This window comes from Rhinolophus hipposideros (genome assembly GCF_964194185.1).
Source record: "Rhinolophus hipposideros genome assembly, chromosome: 24".
Classification (NCBI taxonomy): Eukaryota; Metazoa; Chordata; class Mammalia; order Chiroptera; family Rhinolophidae; genus Rhinolophus; species Rhinolophus hipposideros.
Genome location: NC_138070.1, coordinates 4,133,411 through 4,158,975, shown reverse-complemented (window position 1 = coordinate 4,158,975; position 25,565 = coordinate 4,133,411). Strand labels below are relative to the sequence as shown.

At 47.2% G+C, this 25,565-nt stretch overlaps 2 protein-coding genes across 4 annotated transcripts; one reads left to right on the top strand and one right to left on the bottom strand.

Moving 5' to 3' along the window:
* The first annotated feature begins 806 nt into the window (after positions 1-806).
* Positions 807-16,740, top strand: DDX55 (DEAD-box helicase 55). 2 transcript variants are annotated; one of them, XM_081036705.1, is made up of 14 exons: positions 807-960; positions 3,333-3,383; positions 3,469-3,555; positions 4,405-4,496; positions 4,574-4,636; positions 6,694-6,843; positions 7,415-7,604; positions 10,201-10,283; positions 12,144-12,275; positions 13,106-13,198; positions 13,847-13,961; positions 14,457-14,625; positions 15,244-15,536; positions 15,773-16,740. In XM_081036705.1, exons 1-14 carry the CDS (start codon positions 853-855, stop codon positions 15,944-15,946), a joined length of 1,800 nt encoding a protein of 599 aa, XP_080892831.1. In that variant the 5' UTR covers positions 807-852; the 3' UTR covers positions 15,947-16,740. The 2 variants fall into 2 exon arrangements, with proteins under 2 accessions (XP_080892831.1, XP_080892832.1); XM_081036706.1 differs by lacking the exon at positions 3,333-3,383 and having other exon boundaries at positions 837-960.
* On the bottom strand, positions 15,098-25,565 carry EIF2B1 (eukaryotic translation initiation factor 2B subunit alpha). Of its 2 annotated transcripts, XM_081036710.1 has the most exons (10): positions 25,417-25,565; positions 24,558-24,659; positions 23,337-23,473; positions 23,110-23,226; positions 21,372-21,484; positions 20,747-20,815; positions 19,760-19,835; positions 18,431-18,556; positions 17,553-17,764; positions 15,098-16,092 (listed from the first exon to the last, which is right to left on the bottom strand). In XM_081036710.1, exons 1-9 carry the CDS (start codon positions 25,427-25,429, stop codon positions 17,600-17,602), a joined length of 918 nt encoding a protein of 305 aa, XP_080892836.1. In that variant the 5' UTR covers positions 25,430-25,565; the 3' UTR covers positions 15,098-16,092; positions 17,553-17,599. The 2 variants fall into 2 exon arrangements, with proteins under 2 accessions (XP_080892836.1, XP_080892835.1); XM_081036709.1 differs by lacking the exon at positions 15,098-16,092 and having other exon boundaries at positions 17,391-17,764.

The following is a 25,565-nucleotide window of genomic DNA, read 5'->3' as shown; positions in this document are numbered from 1 at the left end:
TACCATTTCCATTTTATTCATTCCTTAATATTGACTGGGCTACCAGTTGTAGCCTGTGAGATAGAGAAAAATAACCCGTTGTCACGGGATTTGCCTGCTACTGGGGGAGATGAAGGGAATATGTAGATTATACGGCATGTTGTTACTTGCTATGTGTAAGTGGTTTTAATGATTAGGAAAGGAAGGCATCGAAATGACATTTTAAAAAGTCTTGATGGATGTAAGGGAGCAAGCCATGCACGTAGCAGGAGAAGATGTGCTCGCGGAGCCCAGCACACAACGTGGTCAGTTAAACCTTGCTGAATGCGCGTGAACAAACGAATGGCCCAAGTCAATGGTGAAGATAGGAATGAGAAGGTAGTGTTCTTAGGACTCTGACGGTAACTTCCTCGGAAGTAAACCAACAGTTACTATGTACCAGGCATTGGAGCCCCACTGTTAACCCTGTTTTGCATCACTATGAACCTGGGGCGCGGGGGCTGGGGTACGTTTGTACCCATTCGCTCCACTGTCCTTTGGCCAGCACGCGGTATTGTGCTGCCATCTGCCACCAATTGGCGGAAAAAATGAGAGCCGCGGCAGAATCCCTCCCTCCGAAATGCTTGCTGGGTGTGGAAAGGCGCCCCTAGCCTAGGTGGCTACTCCGAACAAATGGCAGCACCCTGGCCTGGCCCCCGCCGCCCGCTTTCTCTCTGCTGAGGTTGGCTTTCCACTCGACCACGGCGAGGGGGCCTTCCCGGCGCTCCGGAACGCAGCGGCTGGAGCAAAGTTTCCGGCCGGCCGGGTAGGCGGCCGGAAGCGGAAGTGCTCGCTGGCGGTGTCCGGGAGCCGTCCCGCGGCGGTGGGAGCGCCATGGAGCACGTGACGGAGGGGTCCTGGGAGTCCCTGCCGGTGTCGCTGCACCCCCGGGTGCTGGGTGCGCTGCGGGAGCTGGGTTTCCTGTACATGACGCCGGTGCAGGTACCCGGCGTGGCCCGCGGGAGGAGGGTCCTCTGCGCAGCTGGCAGGTGGGGACGGGCGGGCTCCGGGCGGGCCGGGCTCTCGCTGCACGGGACCCGGCCGGGCGGTGGTAGCGTTAGGGCGCGCGTCCTGGGCTTTCCACCCGTCCAGCTGGGACTTGGGCCGCGTCTTCGGGCTGCCCAGATTCGGGTGCTGCCAGGCAGGCAGAGGCGGCTGGCGGCGGCGCCCGTGCCGGGGTCACCGCACCCCTCCCACCTCCGTGGTTGGGCGCTCGTGCCTGGTTCCGGGCCTGGCCCTGCCCCCTCCAGCTGTCAGACCGCGGGCGAGTGACTTACCCTCTCTGTGCTTCATTTCCCTTCTCTGCGAAGTGACAACAATCACGTTGCCTGCTTCCTAGGGTCGTTGTGGGGATTCCCCAAGGCAGCGTTGGGCACGTAACGGGAGCTGGCTCAATAAATGTTTCCTGCTATTTTTATTGTTATCATCTTATGGGTTAAGTGAAGTGTTCAAATTTATTCTCTTTTTCAAGAAATGTATTGAGGACATATCAGGTACTCTGTTTCTGGGCTCTGCGGATTTTGTAGTGTTGGTCCCTACGCATGGGCCATATTTTCTCATGCAGAAGAGAGAGAAAGGAGTAAAGGAATAAGATAATTTCAGTTGCTGATAAGTATTTTGAAGGAACCAAGACTGCTGTGATGGACAGTGACAAGAAGATAGAGGATAGGAGGGAGGACAGGGCATTGGGGAGGCCTCTCTGGTACCTGAAGGAGAAGGAGCTGGCTGTGGGGTGACTGGGGCGGGGGGAGCGGATTCTAGCAGAGAAATGCCAGTGCAAATGCTCCGGGGCAGGAGGACGTGGGCTTGAAGGAACAGGAAGAAGGCCGTCGTGGCTGCAGCATCAGGGGAGGTGTAAGAGATGAGCAAAGCAGGGTCTTGTAGGAGCTTGGACTGTGTTCTAAATGCAGTGGGAAGCCATCTTCTATGGGAAGCTGTGCAACAAAGGAAGGGATGTGACTGCTGGGTAGAGAATGGACTTTAAAGGGGTAAGAGGAGAAGCAAGGAGGTCAGTTAGGAGGCCGCTGTCAGTGAGAGGTGGTGGGGGCTTGGAGTAGAGAGGAAGCCGTGGGTATTGAAAAGTCAAGTTCAAGATAGCTTTAGGGTTCTTGAGGACCAGTGGTTGCTGGTAACCCCCTCCTCTGGTTACCAGAAACCAGAAGGAGGAGGTAACGAAAGAGAGGACCCTAAAGGGACCCACAGCTTTCTGTCCTTAGTGGCTTGGTGGATGGTGGTTCCGTTTACTGACATGAGGAAGGCTGGGCGGGGTAACTGAAGAGAGTTCTGTTTTGGAATGTTGAGTTGAGATGTCTGTAAGCTCCTCGGGAAAGATGTGGAGGAAGCAGGCAGCGCTGGAGATAAAACTTGGGGGTGCCGTGTGCCATGCCTTGGGAATGTAGTGCCAGTGAGATCCAATCTCTGCCATCAGAGCTGATAGTCTAGGCCTGTGCCGTCCACTAAAGTTGTCACTAGAGACGTGGCTGTTGAACCGTTGACATGTGGTGAGTCCCAGTTGGGATGTGCGCTGACTGTGAAATGCTCAGTGGATTTTGAAAACTTAGTGTGAGAAAAAAGAATAGAAAACACCTCATTCATTCCTAAAATATTAATTATATGTCGATGTGACAATAGTTTGGGTTACGTAAAATATGATAATTCACTTCATCTCTTTTTCTTAGTGTGGCTACTAGGAAGCACCTATGTGTCTAATCTGTTTCTGCTGGACAGCAGTGGTCTAGGGCAGAGTTTCTCAATCCCTGCACTTTTGACATTTTGGCCTGGAGCCTTGTGCAGAGGCTGTTAGAAAAGTCTGACATGCTGTGCAGGGGTGAGGTCGGGCTCAGGGAGCAAGGAGTGGGGTCCTGGAGGGGTGACCTCGAAGCCAGGCCCCAAGTCTGCTTCAGGTTTAGCCTCTGGTTGCTGAAACCGAAGGGACAGGCTTCCCGTAACACCTGGAGGCCCTGCACAGGGTTTAGAATGAGAGGGTTGATTGGAATCATTGTTCTCTGGTGCTAGACCTGGAAGGGACCTTAAAACTCATTGTCTTCAAACTCTTCCTGGTCCAGAGAGGAAACGTAGGCAAGGCAAGACTAGAATTCAGGTCTCGGAATCTCGCTCAGCTCGTTCCCGCGACGCACGTCTGTGCAGACACCGTTGCCATTGTATCTTTGAGCCTGCCCCTCTAGCCGCCCCATTGTGACTGCTCAGAGTCTGCTTTGGACTGCGTCCCAGTGCCACCCAAGACATTCCTAGGGCTTTGACCCATCTGTGGAGTTGTGCCATTCTCTAACCAGTGCTTTGCCATCTCTGTTCAGTCTGCAACCATCCCTCTGTTCCTGAAAAACAAAGATGTCGCTGCAGAAGCGGTGAGTACTATGTCCACGCAGCCTGTCCTGGTCCCTCCAGAATGAGCTGTGCCGGAAAGCCACCCCTCACCTTCTCCCCTTTCAGGTCACGGGTAGTGGGAAGACTCTCGCTTTTGTCATCCCCATCCTGGAAATTCTTCTGAGGAGGGAAGAGAAGTTAAAAAAGAATCAGGTAAGGATGGCTAAGTGATTTGTTTTCACTTCGTCATCGGAGAGTTTGCAGTTGAGTAAGAAGCTGGTCTATCCTCGTAATTCGCAGAGCTGTATTTGTGCATTTGTCTACTTGGTAAAATGTACTTGAAGCTCCCAGATCAGTACTCCCCGTGCTTTCATGCTTCTCTGGATTTGAGTGGCCTGCTGTGCCCGTTCGCAGCGCAGTTTTCACAAGGCGATGGATGCTCTGCCTTTATTTCAGCTCTCACGGTAACAGGGGTCCTTTTCACGGTCTGCTTACTGGCGTGATTTTTGTGGTTCTGTTGGTGATCTCGCTGGTTAAAATGGCCCCAAGCAAAGTGCTGGAGCGCCGTCCGTGTCCCTGAGTGCAGGGGGGCTGTGACGTGCCTCGGAGAAATCAGGGTGTCAGATAAGCTTCGTTCAGGTGTGAGTTGCAGCGCTGGTGGCTGTGAGGTCAGTGTTAATGAACCAGCAATACACGTATATTAAATAAGATCTTGAAACAGAAACACACATAAAACAAGCTCACATACTGATTGGTCAATAAGCCTGTGACTAGAAGCTCAGCGGAACCTCACCCTGTATTTATCCTGGGGGCGGTGGTTGGTATTCACTAATTCATGTTCACGGTGCTTTATAGAACAGAAAGAACTGCTGTGAATAACGAGAACTGACTGGGATTCAAAGTCATTGCTATGCGCCGTGAGCGGATGCTGCTGAACAAGCCCAGGGAGCGCTGTTTCTCTGGGAGCTTCCTCCGTGAGGTGGAGGGTACAGTGTGTGTGTGCGTGTGTGTGTGCACTGCCCCATACACTGCTCATCGTGTCCCTTCCCCCATCCTGGGCAGGTTGGAGCCATAATCATCACACCCACTCGAGAGCTGGCTATTCAAATAGATGAGGTCCTGTCGCATTTCACAAAGCCCTTCCCACAGATCAGGTAAATTGGATGCAGTGTCCCTGTTAGCCATGGCTGTGATTTTGCCTGTCCTGCTCAAAGATCTGCTTATGTTTTAGCCAGATTCTCTGGATTGGAGGCAGGAATCCTGGAGAAGATGTTGCGAGGTTTAAGGAACAAGGGTAAGTTTGTGTCCGCTCCTTCCTTTGCTTGCTCTTGGCACTGAACCCAAGAGAAAGTGATGCGTGGTCTGGGCCTACCCGGAAGCTCCCCTTTTAGGAACCACCTCCTCCCCAAAAAGGTTTCTTTTTCGGGCCCAGCTCCCAGTTTGCTTGCTGGCTCCTTCCTTTTGACCCTGATGGACACTCCCGGCCAGCGAGCCTTACCCCTGCAGGAGAAGGGAGGTTGGGGTGTGGTCCCTGGCTCTCCCCAGGCGACTGTACAGGGCTCAGGGCCCTGGCTCTTCTCTGAGCTCTAAGTGCTCTCATCCTTCCTGGGGTGTGTCTGACCTTGCCCTGAGCCCCACACCTACAGACATCCACTTGTCAGCTTGGCATCTCCCCAGTGTCTCACAGCTGTTACAAACATGCCTAAAACGGGGGCTTGGAATTTTCCTCCCGAGCTTCCCTCCATCTGGCGTTCCCCGTTCATCTGTCTACCCGTGTGGTACTCCTGAAGTCTGGGAGTCAGCCTTGATCCCTCACCGTCCCCGCCAGTCCCCCTCACAGTTCACCTTCACCATGTCCTTTGCATTTTCTCCAAAGTGTACCTCTGACCCATCAACTTTTCTCCATCGCCATCTCTCCCTCTCATTTCTCTCCTGGACCCTGCAGTGGCTTTCTCTCTCATCTGTATTTCTACTCTTGTTCTCTTATATCCCACTCTCCACATAGCAACGCAAAGTGGCCTTCTCAGAATGCCAGTTTGATCATGTCACTCCTTGAAAACTCTCTAGTGGCTCCCGTTGGCCCTGTTAGTACAGAGCTTATGTGGCCACTTCTCCACTGCCACCCCCTTGCCACCCTACCTGCTGCAGTGACCTGGCTTTTTCTGCGTTCTGCGTGAGCCGGGGGCTTCTGTATCTCCAGGAGGCTTGGGGAAGTTGGGATGGTGTCTGTCTGGCAGCATTTTTTTTCCCAATTCTCTGCTGTTCTTGTATATATTTTAAATTGAATGTATTGGGGTGACAATGGTTAGTAAAATTTGTCTTGAAGCATTTTATCTAGCATGGTGCTGAGTTCACAACAGGTGTTTAACAAACATTCGGAATGTATGTGTGAGTACGTGATGTCCTCACCCCTTCGAATTTTATTCAGTCCCACCATGAATAAGGTTTGTGAAGAGCAGCGATAGGTTTTACGCCCAATTTGTTAGTGAATCTTTATAAAGAGAACTCTCTCTTATTGAGTGTTCCCTGTGTTCCAGCTATAACACGAGATACTTTCCAGCAGGGGTCACAGAGTCACATTCATCCAGGGTCAGAGGAAAGTGTAAATGTGTGCAGGGGGCTGGGTGGGGACTGACGAGGAGATGCCCGAATACTCATCTCCAGTTGCCATGTGGGACTCTGGCTCAGTATTGCCAGATTTTGAATTTTTAAAAAGAATATGGAATTCTAGGTTTGTGTGTGTTATCTCCAGACTTCTTTAACTGTTGGCATGTAATTTGCATTTTACAAAAACTTCCTGCAGGTTGGCCACTCCGTGGGGGCACATTTGGCCTTCAGTCTGCCAGTCGGTGCTCTACACCTCAAATTATCTCTACTTCTGTGAACATTCTCATTTCATAGATGAGTTACCTGGGGCCTGCAGTAGTGGAGTGACTTGTTCTAGGTCAGGGGTCTGTACACGTCTGTAAAGGACCAGATGGTACACATTTTAGCTTTGTGGACCACACAGTCTCTATCACAACTGTCAGCCCTGCTGTCATAGTGTGAAAGTCGCCAGAGGCCACGCGTGAATAAAGGGGTATGGGTGTCCGCCTGTAAAATGTCACAGAAACCGGCGGAGGCCATTTTGGCCGATGGCCTGGAGTTTGCTGACCCCAACCCTGGGTCTCAGCCTCAAGCCCATGCATTTCCCACCCTGCAGCACTGTCCCCCCACTCTCCTGTCCCCTTTCTCTTCACTGTGATCTAGGTGACCTTTGGTGGGGTGGGGGGGGGACACAAAACTTGGTTTTGGAATCACCAGTATCCCCGAGATCAGAGAGTGCAGTGAATGTTGACTTTGTTTTCCAAGTGGGAATATCGTCGTGGCGACTCCAGGCCGCTTGGAGGACATGTTCCGGAGGAAGGCGGAGGGCTTGGACCTGGTCAGCTGTGTGAGGGCCCTGGATGTCCTGGTGTTGGACGAAGCAGACAGACTTCTGGACATGGGGTTTGAGGCAAGGTACTGATGTTGGGCTTCTCTGGCTTTGGGTGATACTGGACGTGGAAAGGGGAGCAAAATTACCTCAGAACTGTCCTTAGCAGTCACATCTGCACGTCAAATCATTAGGGGTGCCTGGTCCTTCAAATTCTACCCACAGTTTCAATTCCAGTTCTTCTTTCTTAAGACGCGGTTTCCTTCGTGGTTTCTTGTAAGGTGTTTTTTTTATAAACAGCTGTTTTGGGATATAATTCAGGTAGCATACAAGTCACCCATTTAAAGTGTACAGTTCAGTGGTTTTTAGTCTCAAAAAATTTTATGTCTTAATTTTACTCTCAATTGCCTCACGTTATGAAAGTATAATTATATGCTTATGTTGGAGAAACCTTGGAAAAAAGTGATAAAGAAGAAATAAAAATCACCTATAATCTCACCTCTCAGTAACACCTCCTGTAAATACTGTGATGGTTTCTCATTCGGTCTTTTTAAAGACCTGTTTAGTATCACAATGCACTATTTGTTGGCTATTCTGGTATATGAGGGGTTAAGTTGACACCCTTTTTCTTTCTTTCTTTCTTTCTTTTTTTTTTAGCATAAACACCATCCTGGAGCTTCTGCCAAAGCAGAGGAGAACAGGCCTTTTCTCCGCCACACAGACGCAGGAAGTGGAGAACCTGGTGAGAGCAGGCCTCCGGAACCCTGTTCGGATCTCGGTGAAGGAGAAGGGGGTGGCAGCCAGCAGCACCCAGAAAACTCCGTCCCGCCTGGAGAACTACTACATGGTGAGCCCTGATTGATGTTCTCACAAGTCCTGCCGTTTAGTGCGATGGTGACTGGGCCTCAGATACAGCTTGGTGGTGACCAGTTAACAATACTGTATTGTGGACTGGAAGTTGTCAGGAGGGGAGATCGGAAGTGTTCTCATCCAAGAAGAAAAAGCTAACTATATGGTGTGTTGTATGTGTTAGTTTCGCTGATTATGGTAATCATTTCACATTGTGTACATATATCAAATCATCACATTGCACACCTTAAATATATATGACTTTTATCTGCCAATTATATCTCAGTAAAGCTGCGAGAAATAAAACAAGTATTCTAAGCTAAAGCAATGTAATGAAAAACTTATTTTTTTATTTGAATTGCTCTCAGTAAGCTTAGTCCTTTCCTTTTAAATGATCAATTGTAATGATTGTCTTAGTAATTTATTAGATTTTTGTGTTTCTTCTTCCTCAAAAAATGATTCCCTAATTTTTTCTTAACCTTCCCTGTCTATGTTTTATCAATATGATACAGTGTTCTCACTAATACACATTAAGCTCTTAAAGCAAATAAGCAACAAAGAACAATGATGAGTGTTGTAGGGATTAGCTTCCAGTTTTCTAGGAAAGTAAATCTATAATAGAATACCCTGTGGTATATTTTAAAATGCGTTTGGGGACTGAGCAGGACAAGTGATATGGGTGAGCATACTTGTTGAATGAGTGAGTAAGTTAACGTGGCCGTAAGTGTATGTTAAGCAGTCTCCAAGGACAGTGTGTATATATCTCCTGCCCCCAAGCCATTGAATATTCCTAGTAAGCATGCGTGGGGCATGCTGGGTGTGGGCACTGGAAACACTGGGTTCCCAGGCCCGTCAGAACGAGCCTGAGTTAGAGAAGGACACAGCCAGACACGCAGGTGACACACACAGTCATATGATGGACTTCCTCTGAAGGAGACTGTGGCGTGACAGTGGTCTGCTGTTTTGTAGCCTAAATGTTTGGTAGTTTTGATCTGCACCTGGGAATAGCTGAATCTGCAGCAGTAAACCCTGCTGTGATTCTGCTCAAAGCAGTGGGAGGGTTTGTGGAAATGTGATTGTTTGGTAACGAGGCTGCCCCTCTTCCTGTTCTCTCCCATCGCTGGGATGGGCCAGGAGGCAGCTGGGAGAACCCACAGGCCACTGCCACTGCTGGAAAGGCCCGTCTACGTCAGCCAGGGTTCAGGTTTTCCTTGCGACTGGCGGGCTTCCTCAGCCCGTGAACACCGCTGCACGCTTGCCAGGAAGTGGGCTGGTATCCAAAGCAGTGTCCCTGTTGCTGGGGACTAAGCGTGGCGAGAATTTGCAAATCGGAAACTGCCTTTTGCGCAGCTGCCTGGAGGATATGGTGGAGATCAGACAGGGTGTTAAACGTGGCCTTCACATACTGTGTTGTCCCGAAAAATTAATTATATTAATTTTTGCTCCATCAGGGGATGTCCTATTTTTTCATGTACAACAATCTACATTTATCCAAATACAGTCATGTCATCTTCTTCTGGAACATCGTCATAATGTACTAAATGCATCCGTCTGGCTGACGATCTTAACTGGGGTTTATTTGGGGGGTAGGTCTTATTTTCGGGGAAACATGGTATCTGCCTGAGGCTAGGCCGACAAAGTCAGGAGGCCGGCTTTTCCCAGGCGAGGGAGGAGTTTGGTATATAGTTCAGTGGTTAAGAGCCGGGTGCATATCTTATTTTTGTCCCTTAATAACTGAACTCAATGAACTTACCAGTTCATCACCTGTCAAATGGGGGCTCAAAAATTAAGTCATACCCACTTGATGGGGTTGTTGTGAGGATTCATTTATTAATACAGATGAAGGAGTTTGGCCAGTTCTGAGTACATGGAAGCACTAGTAACTGACTGTTAGCTTTGGACACCACCGTGACTGCTTTGGTCACCACTGTGACTGCTGTTGGCTTTGCTATTGTGCGTTCTTTTAAGTGATCGCATTTAGAGATGCTTGGGAGAAATTCCAAGCTGAGAATTTGGTTTTGGTAAAAATGGGGGAATGCATTCCATTGGATTTAAATGTCCCTAGTGTAGGGTCCTGAATGGAGTACTCGATTGTGTCTCTCCATGGAGGTCTTTCTAATAATGATGTACATTCCTTTCTGGAAACTTGTGTTCACTTTAGAGCAGTGATTCTAAACTTGGTTATACATCAGAGTCTCCTGGGATCTCTTATGTATTGTGGATTTCTGGTCAATTCCTGGGCCTGCTGAACCACCATCTATCTGTACGGTATGCTGTGCCCGAGAACCTGCATTTTAACAGCCTTCCCTGGAGGTGGTGTTAGGCCGGCATGGGGACTGCCTGTGTGTTGGCATTTGGGAACTACTGGATTAGGTGACTCTGTCGCTCAGTTCTGTGTTTTGTGACTTATGTGTGACAGCAGCACATCCTGGTGTTTATTCTGGGCTAGGGGGACCCATGAACATTCTGACCAGTGTCCTGCTCATGCAGGAAATTAGATTCCTTAAAACTTAAGGCTGACACTGAAAGTAGCGGTGGGGATTATCATTGTCTATAAATTTGTTTTTATTAAAGGTTTCCTTTTTACTTTGTAGGTCTGTAAGACCGATGAGAAATTTAATCAGCTGGTACATTTCCTTCGAAATCATAAGCAGGAAAAGCACCTGGTCTTCTTCAGGTAATGCTTCTGGACTCTGGTAGGAGACATGGGGGTTCAGCCTCACCCAGAATGCACAGGTGTATGTAGGCCTCAGATTTGGAGTTCCATTTAGGATGGTCTCTCAGTCAGGAATGCTTTGGCTGCAAAGAACTGAAAGCCCAACTTCTGTGGCTCAAGTAGGAGGGGTTTATCTTTCTCCTGTCAAAAGGCCGGAGGTAGGCGGTCCTGACATTGTTTTACGTCTCAGCAACGTCAGGGTTGGTATTTTGCAGTTGTCCTGGCCTCTCCTTCCTGTGTGTTAGCCGGTAGTTTCCAGATGATCACTGTCCCACCGTGATCCTGTCTGCATGGAAAGCAGATAAAGGAGGAAAGGCAGAGGGCGTGGGAAGGGCAGTGTTAGCTATACACATCCCTTTTCATCAGAAGAGAGAAAAACTTTCTCAGAAAGCCCTCTTCCCTAACTGACTCGGCTTTCATTTTATGGGCCAAAGGTGGTCACTCGCAGCCCCTCACTTCAGAAAGGTGGAGAAAGTGAGTGTGTAGCTGTCCCAGCTTCTGTAGTGAGGGCGGAGGAGGTTGGGAACGGCTGCGAGCCCAGTGTCTGCCACTGCGGGGTTTGTCCTCTTGTCGGAATGCAAGATAGGAATGGATGTGTGTGTTCTTTGGGCTTTCCCGCCATCCTTCAGATACACCTGTGCTGGTGTCTTTTTGGCAATACCAAAAGAATTTTTGTTATTTTCCATCTTTCATTCTACCAATAACATGTTTAGCTGTATTGACCCACAGTTAAAAAATGTAAACTGATACACACACACACACACACACACACACACACACGAAACTGATAACAAAGATTTCACAGAACAGTGCACTGAATGAAGTGGGAGGCATTGTTTTCTGTTCTGGTCCAGACTCACTAAGTTGATTTCAGGACCCACTGGATTACTTTCAGGATGTGTGGGTTGTGACCCTCAGTGTGTCAAACTGCTTTATTATGTACTCACGTGACTTGTGGTGGGAACAGTGACGTCACTTGGCATGACTACTTAAGTAGATGAGAGTCAGCCCTGATTGGAATCCTGCAGCCTGCAGCGGGAAGAACACTGCAGAAGGAATTGAACCTTGGCTCCGCCTCTGCCTCTCATACAGCCCCTCTGTAGGCTTGTTCCCTCATGTGCAAAAGGATGTGAGGTCACGTTAGAATCCCTCCAAATCAAAGGGGTTTAGGGTAAACGTTATTAGAAGGGTGCTGCATAGGGAACTCACACACTCAGAGAAATTGGGTGCCCAGCCCTTGGGGAGACGGGATCCGGGAGCCCCAGAGATCTCTGTGGCCACCCCTTTAGGGCATATTCTCATTGGGATGACCCTGCTCCCTTCCATTTGTCCTTGGGTGACTCAGAGCCGAGACCAAATGTCTAGGAGAGGATCTGACTGGTCGAACTGGGGTTACCTGATGAGCCTTGGGGGATCACATTAATGGGGGAAGAAGCAGTTCCCCAAAGGGGAAGCAGGAATGTTTGAAGTCTTATAAAACTACTTATATTTAAGAAGACGCCACACTGTTTTTGTTCTGAACGACTGCTTCAGTTTCGTTCCTTTCTCGGGGGCCTGGGAGATCCCCCTTGCTAGAACATCTTTAGACAGTGGGAATACATCTTTGGGATTTTAGCTTATGCTTAAGGGATTTGGTCCAAAGGTTGGCCTTTCATTGGCAGAGAGGGTTCGAGATTTCGAGCTTGGCTGTGGATGACATTCGTAGCCACTCGCCGCATTCCGCCAGAGGATGGGGCCATCACGCAGCGGGTGCTCACGGTCTCCCTCCCCCCAGCTGTAGGAGGACCGATGGCAACGACTGAGCCCTCTGTCCCTCCGCAGCACCTGCGCCTGCGTGGAATACTACGGCAAGGCCCTGGAGGCGCTGGTGAAGGGCGTGAAGGTCATGTGCATTCATGGCAAGATGAAGTACAAGCGCAACAAGATCTTCATGGACTTCCGCAAACTGCAGAGGTGGGTGGCTCGGCGGGGGCAGCCGATCACGGCCGCAGTGCACTGTTGCACGTCCCTCTGCCTCTAAACCTCTGTGCCTTGTTTTCCCGGCCTGGAGCCCTCTTCCCCCTCCAGCCCCGTTGTCACACCTTCTCTGTCTAGATGTCCGAGCCGTCCCTCTGTCCCGACCCCATTAACTTTGCTGTATCTGCCGACTTTCCTGCTAGAGTTTAAGCTCCACGAGAACAGGAACCTGTGTGATATGTTCACTCCTGGATTCCCGAGTCCGGCCCAGGGCCTGGCCAGTGGGGGGTTGGTAACTATCTGTTAAATGGGTGAATAAAGTGGTAGGTGCAAACCATTAAATCCCGCTTGAAGTCATTGAGCCCTTGTCTGCACAGTCGGGAGCATGTGTCTCAGGGACCGTGACTTGACTGTGACATAAATGATGCTTTTCTGTTTTTTGCGATTACCGAGCATCCCAGCTACGTTACAAGCAGCCGGGCAAAGTGGTACAACCGACTTATACCTCAGTGTGGGAGTGACAATTTCAATTGTTTTTTTAAGCGGCTGTAAGGGATTTGACCCACTACAGCTTCTTTTTTCAAGTGGAAATATGCTAATTTAAAGGATCCTTTTATTGTCTCCTCCCCAACTCTTGTTTTGATTGGGAATTTCTAAAGCCCTAGAGATTTTTAGGAGGAAAAAAAATGAACATTATTACTAAATATTTGCTTCTGTGAGAGGTTCTGGAACTTGTGTATTACTGTTGTCGTCACTGAGATTAGTAAAGACTGATGGTGATGAAAATGGTGACGTCCTCACTCAGAATGTGTTCTCTCATTTTCTAGCGGGATTTTAGTGTGCACTGATGTGATGGCCCGAGGAATAGATATTCCTGAAGTAAACTGGGTTTTGCAGTACGACCCTCCCAGCAATGCAAGGTACAGAATGATAGAATGTTACCCTCTGTCTAGGAATCTAGCCTGGGGAAGTAAACAAATGAGGACTGTCAGACATTATTTTAAATGGCAAAAGTAGGCAGATGGCTGAGTCAGTGGTATGTCAGTAGTGAAACCATATTACACAGATTAAAGGTATTTTCAAATACTTTTTCAAGTTCTTGCAGAAATGTACATGGTAGAATGTTTAAAGGAAAATAGTACCTAACACTGTACGTGAAATTTCAGTTATTCTCCCACGGTAAGCACATGTTCCTAATAAGTGCTTCCAAACATTAGAAAAAGCCTGTAAATACAACCTGAGTAATAGTGGTTACTTCTTGATGGAGGGCTTACAGGTCCTTTAGTTGTCTTTGTTTATACTTTTCATTATTTCCCAGATTTTCTGTTAGGACCATGTCCTGCCTATACCATCAGAGAAGAATGAGTTTAAAAGCTTTATAGTTCACGTTAAATGTCTTAATCCTGCCTGGTTTTCAATGTATATTTAATCGCCAACTCTTCTATTTCAACATTAGTAAGTGGCAGAGTTGGGAATGAGCTGTGGAGTCTGGCGGCCCCAGGCCTGTACTCCACTCAGCCATCGTCACATGCTGACCATGTCCTTGTCCTGTGTTCATTCTCTCACAGTGCCTTCGTGCACCGCTGTGGCCGCACAGCCCGCATCGGCCATGGGGGCAGTGCGCTCGTGTTCCTCCTTCCCATGGAAGAGTCATACATCACCTTCCTGGCAATTAACCAAAAAGTAAGCTGTCATCTCTTTTCACATAGACCGCCCAGTGAGGGGGTACTTGGAAAAGTTCTTTTCCAGCAAGTGGTGTGGAATTTAGATTAGGAGCTTAGATTAGGAATTTAGATTTGGAGTTGCCAAGTCCAAGGGCCAGGCTGGTGAAGTCCATGCGGGAACCTGGCTGGCTTTAAGGGAGACGCCATCCTCATCTAGGGTGGCAGCCGCTGCTTGGCCCATGCTGAGTGTCACTATTTGGGAACGTGGACCGACTGTTGCCATACTTTCTAATCAGAAATCAGGATTGTTATGTAAAATCTGATTTTAAAATTTTCTTTAAAATATTTAAAATATTTTTTGGACCATGTGAAATACTTGGGTTGGATTTGGGCTTCACGGCCTCCGATTTGAGATTAAAATGAATTGTTTGGCCTTTGGTTTTATTGGCACTGGCTCTGACGTCTTGGGACTGAGGTGGTTCCAGCCAGAGAATTGACAATGGTCTCTGTACAGTGCCCCCTGCAGGAGATGAAACTCCAGAAACACACAGTAGACCTCCTTCCAAAGCTCAAGTCCATGGCCCTGGCGGACAGAGCTGTGTTTGAAAAGGGCATGAAAGCTTTTGTGTCGTTCGTCCAGGCATACGCGAAGCATGAATGCAGCCTCATCTTCAGATTAAAGGGTAAGATGAACTTTTTTTCCCCCCCTTTCTTGGTTCAAGCCATTGTTTCTCAGTCTAGTTGTGTAGGACACAGCTCCCTGGCCCATGCTGGTGTTATGAGCTTTGTGCTCCCCCCTGCTGAGGCCAATCGCTGGCTTCCGGCTGCTCAGCGGCCCCCTGGAGCCGCTGTTCACAATCTTAGCTGTAGAGAGAGCAGCCCACTGGCCCATGTGGGAATCAAACCAGCGACCTTGGCTTTAGGAGCACAGCGCTCCAACCATATGAGCCACCGGGCTGGCCCTGGACTTTTTCATGTAATTGTGTCTCCACCTTAAACATCTGATGGTTTTACAAGGATTACAAGTGTGAAATTGGTTTGTCTTATAAAAATTGTAAGCTTATGTCAGGGTTAATGTTTTTTCAACATTTAACAGGAAGTCTTCTTAGGATTTGAGTAGACAGAGAATAAACTGGCTGCTGCATATTCCTTTTTAGTAAAAATGTAATTATTTTCATTCTAATTACAATGAATCCATTAGTTTACTTCGTTAGAAAAGGTGATGTTGCAAGGACCTCCCCTGGGCTGGCTGTCATGGTCCCATCCTGGCTGTGCTAACACTGGTGTTTTGGTTTAACTAGACCTTGACTTTGCTGGTCTCGCTCGAGGCTTTGCCCTCCTGAAAATGCCCAAGATGCCAGAACTGAGAGGAAAGCAGTTTCCAGATTTTGTGCCTGTGGACATTAACACAGACACCATTCCATTTAAAGATAAGATTAGAGAAAAGCAGAGGCAGAAACTACTGCAGCAACAAAGGAAAGAGAAAACCGAGAATGAAGGGAGAAAAAAATTCATAAAAACGAAAGCTTGGTCAAAGCAGAAGGCCAAAAAGGAAAAGAAGAAGAAAATGAGCGATAAAAGGAAGAGGGAAGAGGTAATGCCTGCAGTTTCATTACTTACATACTCAACCTAGAATTCAGAACAAATTTTACTGAAATAGTTACCTTTTGATCGGAATTGAGGGGAGCTCTGAAATGTCATGCTGGTGACTCGGGTGGGAACGCAATGCTTGTGGAAGCAGACTGGAGAGCAGGTCACCCGAGTAAAAGCTGCTGGTTTCATGTAGCACACTTGCTAAGACAGTGGTTTTCTGGTCTCTTCTGCACTTAGGGTTCTGATATCGAAGACGAGGACATGGAAGAACTTCTTAATGACACAAGGCTCTTGAAAAAGTTTAAAAAAGGCAAAATCACTGAAGAAGAATTTGAGAAGGGGTTGCTGACGAGTGGCAAAAGGTCAGTGAAGAGAGATCTTTGGCTCTCAGATGTGGGAGACGACTGCTGATCCCAGTGCCCCAGGTGAGACGCGCGGGCAGGCCTCACGTGAACAGACCCCTCATGGGGCCACTCACGTTTGCTTTCATTGAACGTACGACTTCGCAACATGCAAGCAGCGTCCATGAAAGCGTCTCTGAAAGCTGTTGCTTCAGACTGGGGAGACATAAGGGGGGTTCACACTCATGAATAGTTTACTAAATACGTACCAGCCTTGAAGACGTCCAGCGGAAGAAAATGTAAAATCATTTGGGTGTAAATAGTAAAGGTTGATATTTATTTAGATGGGTCACCTATAATGAGAGCTCATTTTTCTGGGGCTATTTTATACTTATTTTTTAAATTTTTATTGGGGAATACTGGGGAACAGTGTTTTTCTAGGACCCATTAGCTCCATGTCAAGTTGTTGTTTTCAATCTAGTTGGGGAGGATGCAGCGTACTGGCCCATGTGGGAATCGAACTGGCAACCTTGGTGTTTTGAGCCCTGCACTGTAACCACTGACCCACCATCCACCCTATACTTAGTTTTTAACATACAGATACTGAAGTATACTTGATTGTGGGCTGTTGGAAGTTCCTCAGGTTTTCAGGCATTTGGCCTCCCCAGGAGTCCCTACCCCTGGACTTAGGTATCTCTGTGATGTGCTGCACAGAACACCACAGATAATGTGGCTGGGTTTTCCTTTTCTAAGAATAGTCCCCAGTCCTGTTTTATTTGGGGAGTATCTGAAGAAACAGGAAGTCATGTTCTGGGAAAGAAAACTGTTCTGCCTTCTGTTGAATAAACTATTTCCTTCTAATCAGCTGTATCTTAAATGTGTGAGTGTGTCATCACCAATGGGGCCAGTACGGCGGGGCCCACGGTCAGCTCTCAGTACTGAGGCAACGCTATATCAAAACCTTAATTTATTTGAAAAGATGCTGCATTTGTTCCCAAGTCCAATTTTTAAAAGTTGTTCAGGTCCCAAACATGTTAAGATTGACATCTTTCATAGACACAGAATTGAAGTTTACAGATGTTCTGGAAGGCATCTTCCTAAGTGGTGAGCCATGCAGGATACTCCTGCTAAATGCTGTTTCTGCCTTCCTTCGCTTCTCTGGGGAGTTTACACCCTGTTTGGCTCGATCCTGCCCAGGGGATGGCAGCCCCTGGCTCGTGTGCACTGCAAGCCTGATGCCAACTGAGCAAGTGTTTCCCGCCTTTCTTCTAAGGCCCCACATGGCCCACGTGTCCCGTGCAGCCGTTCGTCAGGTACTGAAGGGGCTCCTGGCTGCAGTAGGAACGAACACCCGCCTTTTCCGGCCTGCAGCTCTTTGTTGCTTTTGGCAGATCAGTTTGGAGTGTGGGGAAGGTGAAGGGAGGGAGACTTGAGCACTTTTATCAGTTAAGTGGCCAATAATGGAACGCGTATTTCTGGAAATAGGAAATGAATGAAAGTATGTGGAAACTAAGCACAATTTAGCTTGAGTTTTTGGGGAACCATGAACATATTTAACTGGGACTGAAATGAATAAAAAATTCTTCAAGACTTATGATTTTAAGTCTTTAGTCCGTAAGTCTTCATTAAAAAAACAACCGGTTTGGCCTGGCTCAGCGAGCGGTGAGGGCACTCACCCTGCCCCAACTGCATCAGCTGCGCGTGGCGGTGATGGACCCAGTGGTTACAGATACAGCTTGATGAGCTCGTCGCTGACTGCTGACGGTGTCAGCACCCCCAGGTCTGTAAACAGCAGTGTTATTAAGGAGGGGGCGGTGTAGTCGACCCACGGGTGCTCCTCTCTGAGGTCCTGTCCAGTCTGTGCCGACTTTAGAGTGTCTGCCTTGTACTGAGGAGAGAGGAAGCGTACATTAGTCTGCCCCACGTCCAGGGCTCTGCACTCCGGGGACCTTGGCTGAGCAGTCAGTGTGCGGCTCCCCGGACGTGCTCTCTGGAAACGGGGAGAAGCCTGCTGAGTAGCACACTGCCAAGGAGGGCAGATCATGTCTGTACCATGTGTTCCGTCACTTGTGTGCTGGATTAATTCCTCCAGCCTCTCCGTATAGCAGTATTTATAGGGCGCTTCCCATGGATTATCTCAGACTCGTCCTAACTGATAATACTGTTACCCCAGTGTACCGAGAACTGAAGTTCAGAACTTCAAGTGAAAGGACTTGCCCAAGGTCACATGGTCAGAAATGGCAGAGATGGGAGTTGAGCCCAGACAGTGGACGCCAAAGTTTGGACTGTTAACCGCCAGCCCTCCTGCCTCCTCAGCCGGTATCTAGTGCTTAAGTGAGTGAGAGACTGAAATTCTGGGGACAAATTAGACTGTGAGTCTTGGGGACAAATTAGACTCGGTGAGTCTAACAACCACCAACTTGTCTTTGTATCCCATATGTTGGAGAAAGTAGCAATGGGAAATGAGTAAGTTACTGGAACATTGTTAGCACAGCATTTTTTCAAAGGTTTTTGTTTAAACTCAAATACCCCTTCAAATATGTCAAACTCTTGCCTTGAACTTATCTGGGACGTCTTGCTGGTTTAGCGGGAAGAGCCGCACAAACTTGAAGCTTTCTGCAACCACATAGAAAGGTTTGTTCTGTGCCTTGGCACACACGGCCATCTGATTGGTTCCAATCTGGGAAGTCAGAAAGTGGAGAATGAGATCTTACAGCACATCTGAAGTGGAAGCAACAGAGAGTATGTGGGTGAACGTAATACATGTAATTCTGGCTTTGGAATTAAAGACGATCTTTTAAAAAAACGGGATAGACATTTTCCCAAAGCTATACAAATGGCCAATAAACACATGAAAAAATACTCAAGATCCTTAGTCATTAGGGAAATGGAAGTCAAAACTGCAATGAGATATTGATTTATACCTACTAGGATGGCTGTAATTTTAAAAAGACCAAGTAAGTGAGGGTAAGAACGTAGATAAACTGGAATCCTTGCATGTTGCTGGTGGGAATGTAAAATGGTGCAGCTGGTGGGTTAACCATTCTGGTGGTTCCTCAGAAAGCTAAACACAGAATTACCATCTGACCCAGCAATTCCACTCGTAGGGAGATGCTCAAAAGGACTGAAACCAGGAACTCAAGTAGATAACTGTACACCTGTGTTCACAGCAGCATTCACAACAGCCAAAAGGTAGAAACAACTCAAGCGTCCATCAGAGGATGAATGGATAAACAAATGTGGGCCATCCATACAGTGGTACATGATTCAGCCATAAAAAGGAATGACGTTCTGATACATGCTGCAGCCTGCACGAACCCTGAAAACGTCATGCTAAGTGAAAGAAGCCAAATTCAAGAGGAAAGATATGATTCCACTTATACCAAGAATTGGCAGAAATCATGGAGGTGGAAAATACACTAGATTAGGGGGTGGGGGAAGTAGGGAATGGTGAATGTTACTTAATGGTGACAGTTTCTGTTTGGGGTGATGGGAAAGTTTTGAAAACAGACAGTGGTGATGGTTGCACGACGATGTGAACGTAAATCCCATTGAACTGTACACTTAAAAATGATTATGTTCAGTTAAAAAGAAAACCAACCCCAACACCCAATTCTGTTAAAACATGTTTTGAGAAAATATAAATTACATTCTCTTCATTTACATAGATGAATCTTCAAAGCAGAAGGAAATCTGACCAAAATTGGGCTGAGCACTGCAGTGGTGTGTAGGACCTTGAAACAGCTCGATGCAGTGACGAAGCCCTGAGGCCACACGGGGTTAGATGGCCGAATAACATAACACACAACACTGTTTTGGTGTCCTGGGTCCACAATACATCGCCAAGCCTTAAACAGGAACTGTGGAGAACCGACGCTCCTACCTTGTTAATAATTCCTCCGTTTTCAACAACTCCTTCAGCACCAACTATGACAAGATCCACTTTCTCCATGATATAGCTACGGAAATTTAAAAAAAAAATTGTTTTATAGTCTTTTCTTGGCTCTCGTTAGTAGCATCACCACCTGCAAAGATTAATATTCCATTTTCACCATGTTAAGTTCCTCCCGTAACTAACTTTATTTAAAAGAGCACTTAACATGAGACAAGCCTGCATTGTTACCAGTTCTGCTGCCGGAGGCGTTAACACCCGTTTTGATCACGACCCCATAGTAAGATGTACACGCCTCCTGGCCACCCAGTACATGCTCACATGTGTGCCAGAATTTCACGGCCTGGTATTTACCCTTACTACATGAGGTGCATTCTTTTTTGTTCTGCTTCAATACAGACAAAACCGAAATTTAAAAACCTATTACGATCTGAAGTTGGAAAGAAGTGTCACACAATTTAAGAATCTTTCTGGTAGGGTGAAGGCCAAAATACCTTTCAAAATGAGCAATTAGAATTCTTCAAAATGCTTATCCTTAAACATCCCCAATTTCCTTACTCATCTGCCTTATGTGTTTTCTTTCCAAGGGATTATTATTCCTGTTTTCTCTTGTGAGGTACAGACATGTCACGTGGGTTTAAGTTGCATGGGTGAGCTGACGAATTCCAGAGTACCACCGAGGACACCCATGTTTTCAGATGAAGAGGGAACACTAACCACATTTTCTGACCTTTGCACTGTAGTACTACATAAAAGACGCCCATTCTTCTAGCACCCTCCAGCCCTGTCTTCTGTGGACACTGTCAAGACCTTGTAACGAGCTTGCTGATTTAACACAGTTATCAATTAAGAGGCAGGACGCTAACCAGTGCAGGTTTATGAATGGGACTCAAACCTTTAATCTGGACACCCCACTCTAAGCCAACCCTGGGAGTGGGTGAGGACAAGTAATTGTGGCTGGGGAAACCAGGCGCTTACCCAACAGCAGCATCCAGGACCACGGTGACCGGGACATTGAGGTGGCAGAGGGCTTTGGCCATTTTCTTACTGAAAATGACATTTTGAGAACATCAAAGAAAATCCAAGGAAGTCCCACAATGGTGTATGATGAGTCACTTAACGGACAATGACAAAACATGTTAGCTTGAAACTCAGGTAATGTCAATGGATGAAGGGGCAGATCCCAAGACTGGACTGAGGAAACAAGAATTTGGGGTCTTTAGAAGGAAGTATGTGTTTCAGGAAAACTATAGTCTCGGGGACTCTGGGTAAAAAGATGCAAATTCAGAAAAAAGAAAATTTTCATGTCATTATCTGCTGGATAGATAGATGTGAACTGTGTTCTTTGATAAAAATGTTTCAGTTGACACAATGTCCTGCTATTCCTCTGATTTCACTATTAAGTAAAACCCCTCGATCCTGTACTGGGACCTACTGTATGTTCAGTGGTTTTTCATCCGGGCCCAGGCCCAGGCCCAGGCAAGGCGGATGGACGGGCACTTCCGAGCCATGGCCTGGCTCCTCCTACAATGGATCGTAACCCTCAGTTTGTTCCTTAAAATAAATGACTGCTGGGCCCCTAAGCAAACAGAAAGATACTTGCCCTGATAAGTCAGGCTGTGACTCTGTAATGTACACACTGAAACGCTTCTTGGCCACCACAGCTGCCTCCAAGACTCTCAGGACCACTCGGGAGTTGGCATGAGTTAATATTTTCTGTGGACCGAGAAAGCTCTGTCAGTGGGGATGCTCCCGACCGTCAACCATACCCTCGGCCACTCTAATGCACATTTCTGGGACCCCAAGGCTTATGCTTTCTCACTAATCAACTATAATCAGAAGAAAAGGTCTTGATGGCACAACGAGTTCTAAGTCCACATATAAGTTGAAAAAGGTTTCTGCCAGAGGAATAGCTCATGGGTCTCCTTTTTCCCACAGCAGAAATAGAATCCCCAAACAGTGGGCAAAAGCCTTTATATCTGAAGGCTCTGTTAGGTTCCTTTGGGTTATTTTTTCTATTTCTAAGACATGGTTTGCACACTTTGGCCTACAGGCACCAGGCAGGGAGCATAAATAAATGCAGTGGGCTGGGTGGGCTGTTGTCAGATCACCTGATTTTTCTAGAGGAGCCCAAAAATCCAGTATTTAAAGTTAGTTAACTTTTTTTTTTTTGTAATTTATAAACCCTGGGATAAACAGCGCCCATTGTGGGCCAGATACAATTTGTAGGCACTTACACGTGACCTCTGTCCTAAGGAATAGAGGACGGCACAATGCCAGATGGACATAGCTCCCTCGCTGCTTCCTGGGCCTCACCCGAGAGCTTGTTAGAAATGCAGGTTCTCAGGCCCCAGCCCAGGCCTACTGAATCAGAATGTGCAGTTAATAAGATCTCCAGGCGGTTCCTCTGCATGTTGAAATTTGAGCCGCTCTGCTCTAGACTTAGTGTAAATCAGCACCGAGGCAGGTGTACCCACATTAAACTACATGGGTGCAAATGAACCCCACAGAATGCCAGCAGCGTGGCCGAAAGGAGGCCTCTGAGACAGCAGTCATAATCTTGCTTCCACTTGGCTAAAATGGCTTTGTTTGCAACTGGCTTTTGTACAAGTTCTCCTCACACCTATTATGTCATTTATTATTTAATAACATACTTCAAAGGTTGGGAAGAGGGTAATAAAACGACACGATTTCAGAGTCAAAACGCAAGTGAAAGATTTTATGGTCAGTGGAGGCTTAGATGGCGCAAAGGAGGGATGCTGGTGGGAGAGACATCATAAAAGTTTTATTACCCCTGCGCTGGGAGACTGACTAAACTTGCAGTTCCTGTCTTTCCTCACTTTTAAACAGTAGGCAGCTTTGCATCTCTGTAATAGCATCTGAAATTAAGTCAAAATCTCAATCCAGTGCTAACCTTCAGCAGGAAGACAGACAGTATTAACCAGTGACAAATGCTGTTCTGTGTTGATTTAATTCAGATTGAGTACATATCCAATAATAGAGATATTTCTTTAATAAGACACCTTATTAAATCAAGAATCATGCATGCTGTCCCAGTGTTGTTCTCTGCCTGTTTAAAATGACAACCACCTATAACAATAATATCAATTATTATTGCACAGTGCAGAGTCCTTACACATACCATCTTATTAATCCCTGCAGCAACCCTATGAGGTAGGTGCTATTATCACCTTTCTTTAGCAGATAAGTAAACTGCAGCATAAAGAAGTAAGGAACTTGTCCAAGGTTACACAGCAAGTAAGTGGCAGAGGTAGGATTTTACCCCAGGAGTCTTTCACTCCAGAATCCTTGCTTCATTACCACACATGATATCTACTCACAGCCCCATCTTTGATGAAAGTATGGCACAGATCTGCAATTTTATTTCTCGACAGTGATATTCTCCTGAGAAAAAGCTCTCCTCGCTCAATCATGATCTTTTTACATTTGGAGTAATCCTAGGAAGAAAAGAGCAAAATGAGGGGCAGCGCAAGATCCAGGCAAAGCAGAGAATATTTACAGCCAAAGAGAGAAGCAAAAAAGGAATGCAAGGGTGGTAGGGGCTTACAGAGTATTCCAGGGACGTAAGGCTGATGAAGCGCAGGAAGAGCTCCCCACCCGAGGACACGGCCACTGAGGAGTCCACGCCACACAGGGTTTCTATGGCACTGGTGAGATTCGCTCTCAGGCCCTGGATTGTCTCTCCTGGATTGATCACACAACGAATGTGATGTTCACTTTCGTATCACAGCCCCTTGGTGGGTCTGTGATTCATTCATTCATTCAACCAATATTTACTGGGTGCATACTATATGCTGGACACTATTCCAGATGTCAGAGATGTATCAGTGAAGAAAACAGACAGTGTCCTTGCTCTGATCGAATGCCCTTTCTAGTGGAAGAGGCTGACGAGAAACTAGCACACAAAGAAACAAGCAAGTTAATTACAGATTGTAATGAGGACAGAAAAAAGCAGAATGATGAGAAAGGTGAAGCTATGCTGGAGGTAACAGGGATGGCTTCTTGGAGTGGGGGCCACTTAAACTGAGACCCGAGTAAGAAAGGATCCAGCAGCATAAAGATCCAGTGGGAAAGGTTCCAGGAGCAGACAGGAACAGTGCAAAGGCCCTGAGATGGGAACAAACTTAGCATGAGAAACAAAGAGAGGCCAGCATGGCTGAAATGCAGTTCAGTGAGGGACATCCTAGAAGGAAATTACGTAGCAGTGGCAGATGAGGTCTGTGAGGCGGCTTAGGTGTTTGCATGTTGTTTTAAGTACAATGGGAAGACACTGGAGGTTGTCCTAGAGACACGTATGTCTAGACCAGCCCTTTGGATTAAAGAAGGCCTTATTATTTTGCTTATACAAGATGTCATGCCACACCCAGATGCTTACATTTAGAATGCCATAATTAGTAGGTGATCGCAGTGAATGACTTTAATACCAGAATTTATTCTGGAATGTTCTCTGTAGCATCTGCATAGAATCTGGCACAAGACATAAGCTCAATAAACAGTTGTAAAGCTGAACTATTGCTATAATTTAAGCTTCGTGGTCAATTTGATATAAAATGGTGACTCTTGATTCAAAGTATATTTCATTTACGAAAGGGAATTTAATGGTAACGAGGACTCGCTCCAGGTTAAAAGGAAGACTGAAACGAAGAAGAAGCTGAGTTTGGGGCAACATTACCTTGTGTAGACACACATATATCTCTCACTTTCTACACTTGTAACAGTTATTAGAAGACTTTCCTAAGGCCCAGCGTTTGAGGATGACCCTCTTTACCTTTATCTCTTTTCAAGAACTCCAGCAAAGTCCGAATGGCAGCCACTGCTGAGGCTGTGTCAGGATCTTCTTTCATCTGAGACTTAAAGTATTCGATTAACTCTGAGAAGAGAGAAAAAAGTGACTCATCATATTCGTTTATCAGGATCTACGGCCCGAGAGCTTGTCAATAACTGCTGACCTTAAGAAGCAACATGATTTAAAAACTACTTTTCATGTGTTTGGCTTTCAGGGGAAGGATACATGTTGATGGGACTAGAGATGACAGCTGCTGAATGACAGTGAAAGGTCATTCTCCCTCTTATCCTTGACCCCAAGTTCTGAGAGAATTCCAGAGTCAACCATCTTACCAATTTCTCCTGTCCCCCTGCGGACAGTCCAGGCTGAGTCAAGCCTGTTCACATATAGACTTATTTACGTGCATGTGGAGGGCAGCCCCCTTTTGTCTCTTTAACGTGCAAGTTTGCCCTTGTGTTTCACTTAATGAAACACTTCGATCGCCACACTAGACGACCACATCAGACACGGACCAGATCCAGCAGAGCAGGGAGTCTGATTCCTATCCCACATAAGGGGACATCAAGACGGCGAGGACCTGACACTTCGAAGTCTCACTTGTCTGGACGAGGGCAGTGGAAAGAAGCGTGGGGAGAGGGCGTGTCTGCAGATGCTCTCCGAGACCATCCCCTGGATACCCGAGCAGCGAGAAAGATTAGTTGTGACTAGAGGGACCACATCCAGCAGAGCAACCTAAGTTTGGAAAGTGACCTCTCCCGGAGCCCAGCCTGGGTGTGCGAGGTGGAGGGACCCGGGAGCGGCTCCGCTTTGGTCCTAGCAGGCCCATCCCCTCCCGATTTACCCTTGTCGTCCATGGTGCCCTCCGGACCGCAGAGCCCGAGGGGCCCGGAGCCGCTCGCGCTACCTGCACGAGTCTGGCGACCGCGCGGGCGCCGAGCCACAGAGACTGACAGCGCGCGGCGCGGCTCCGCACTCCACTTCCGGCGCGTT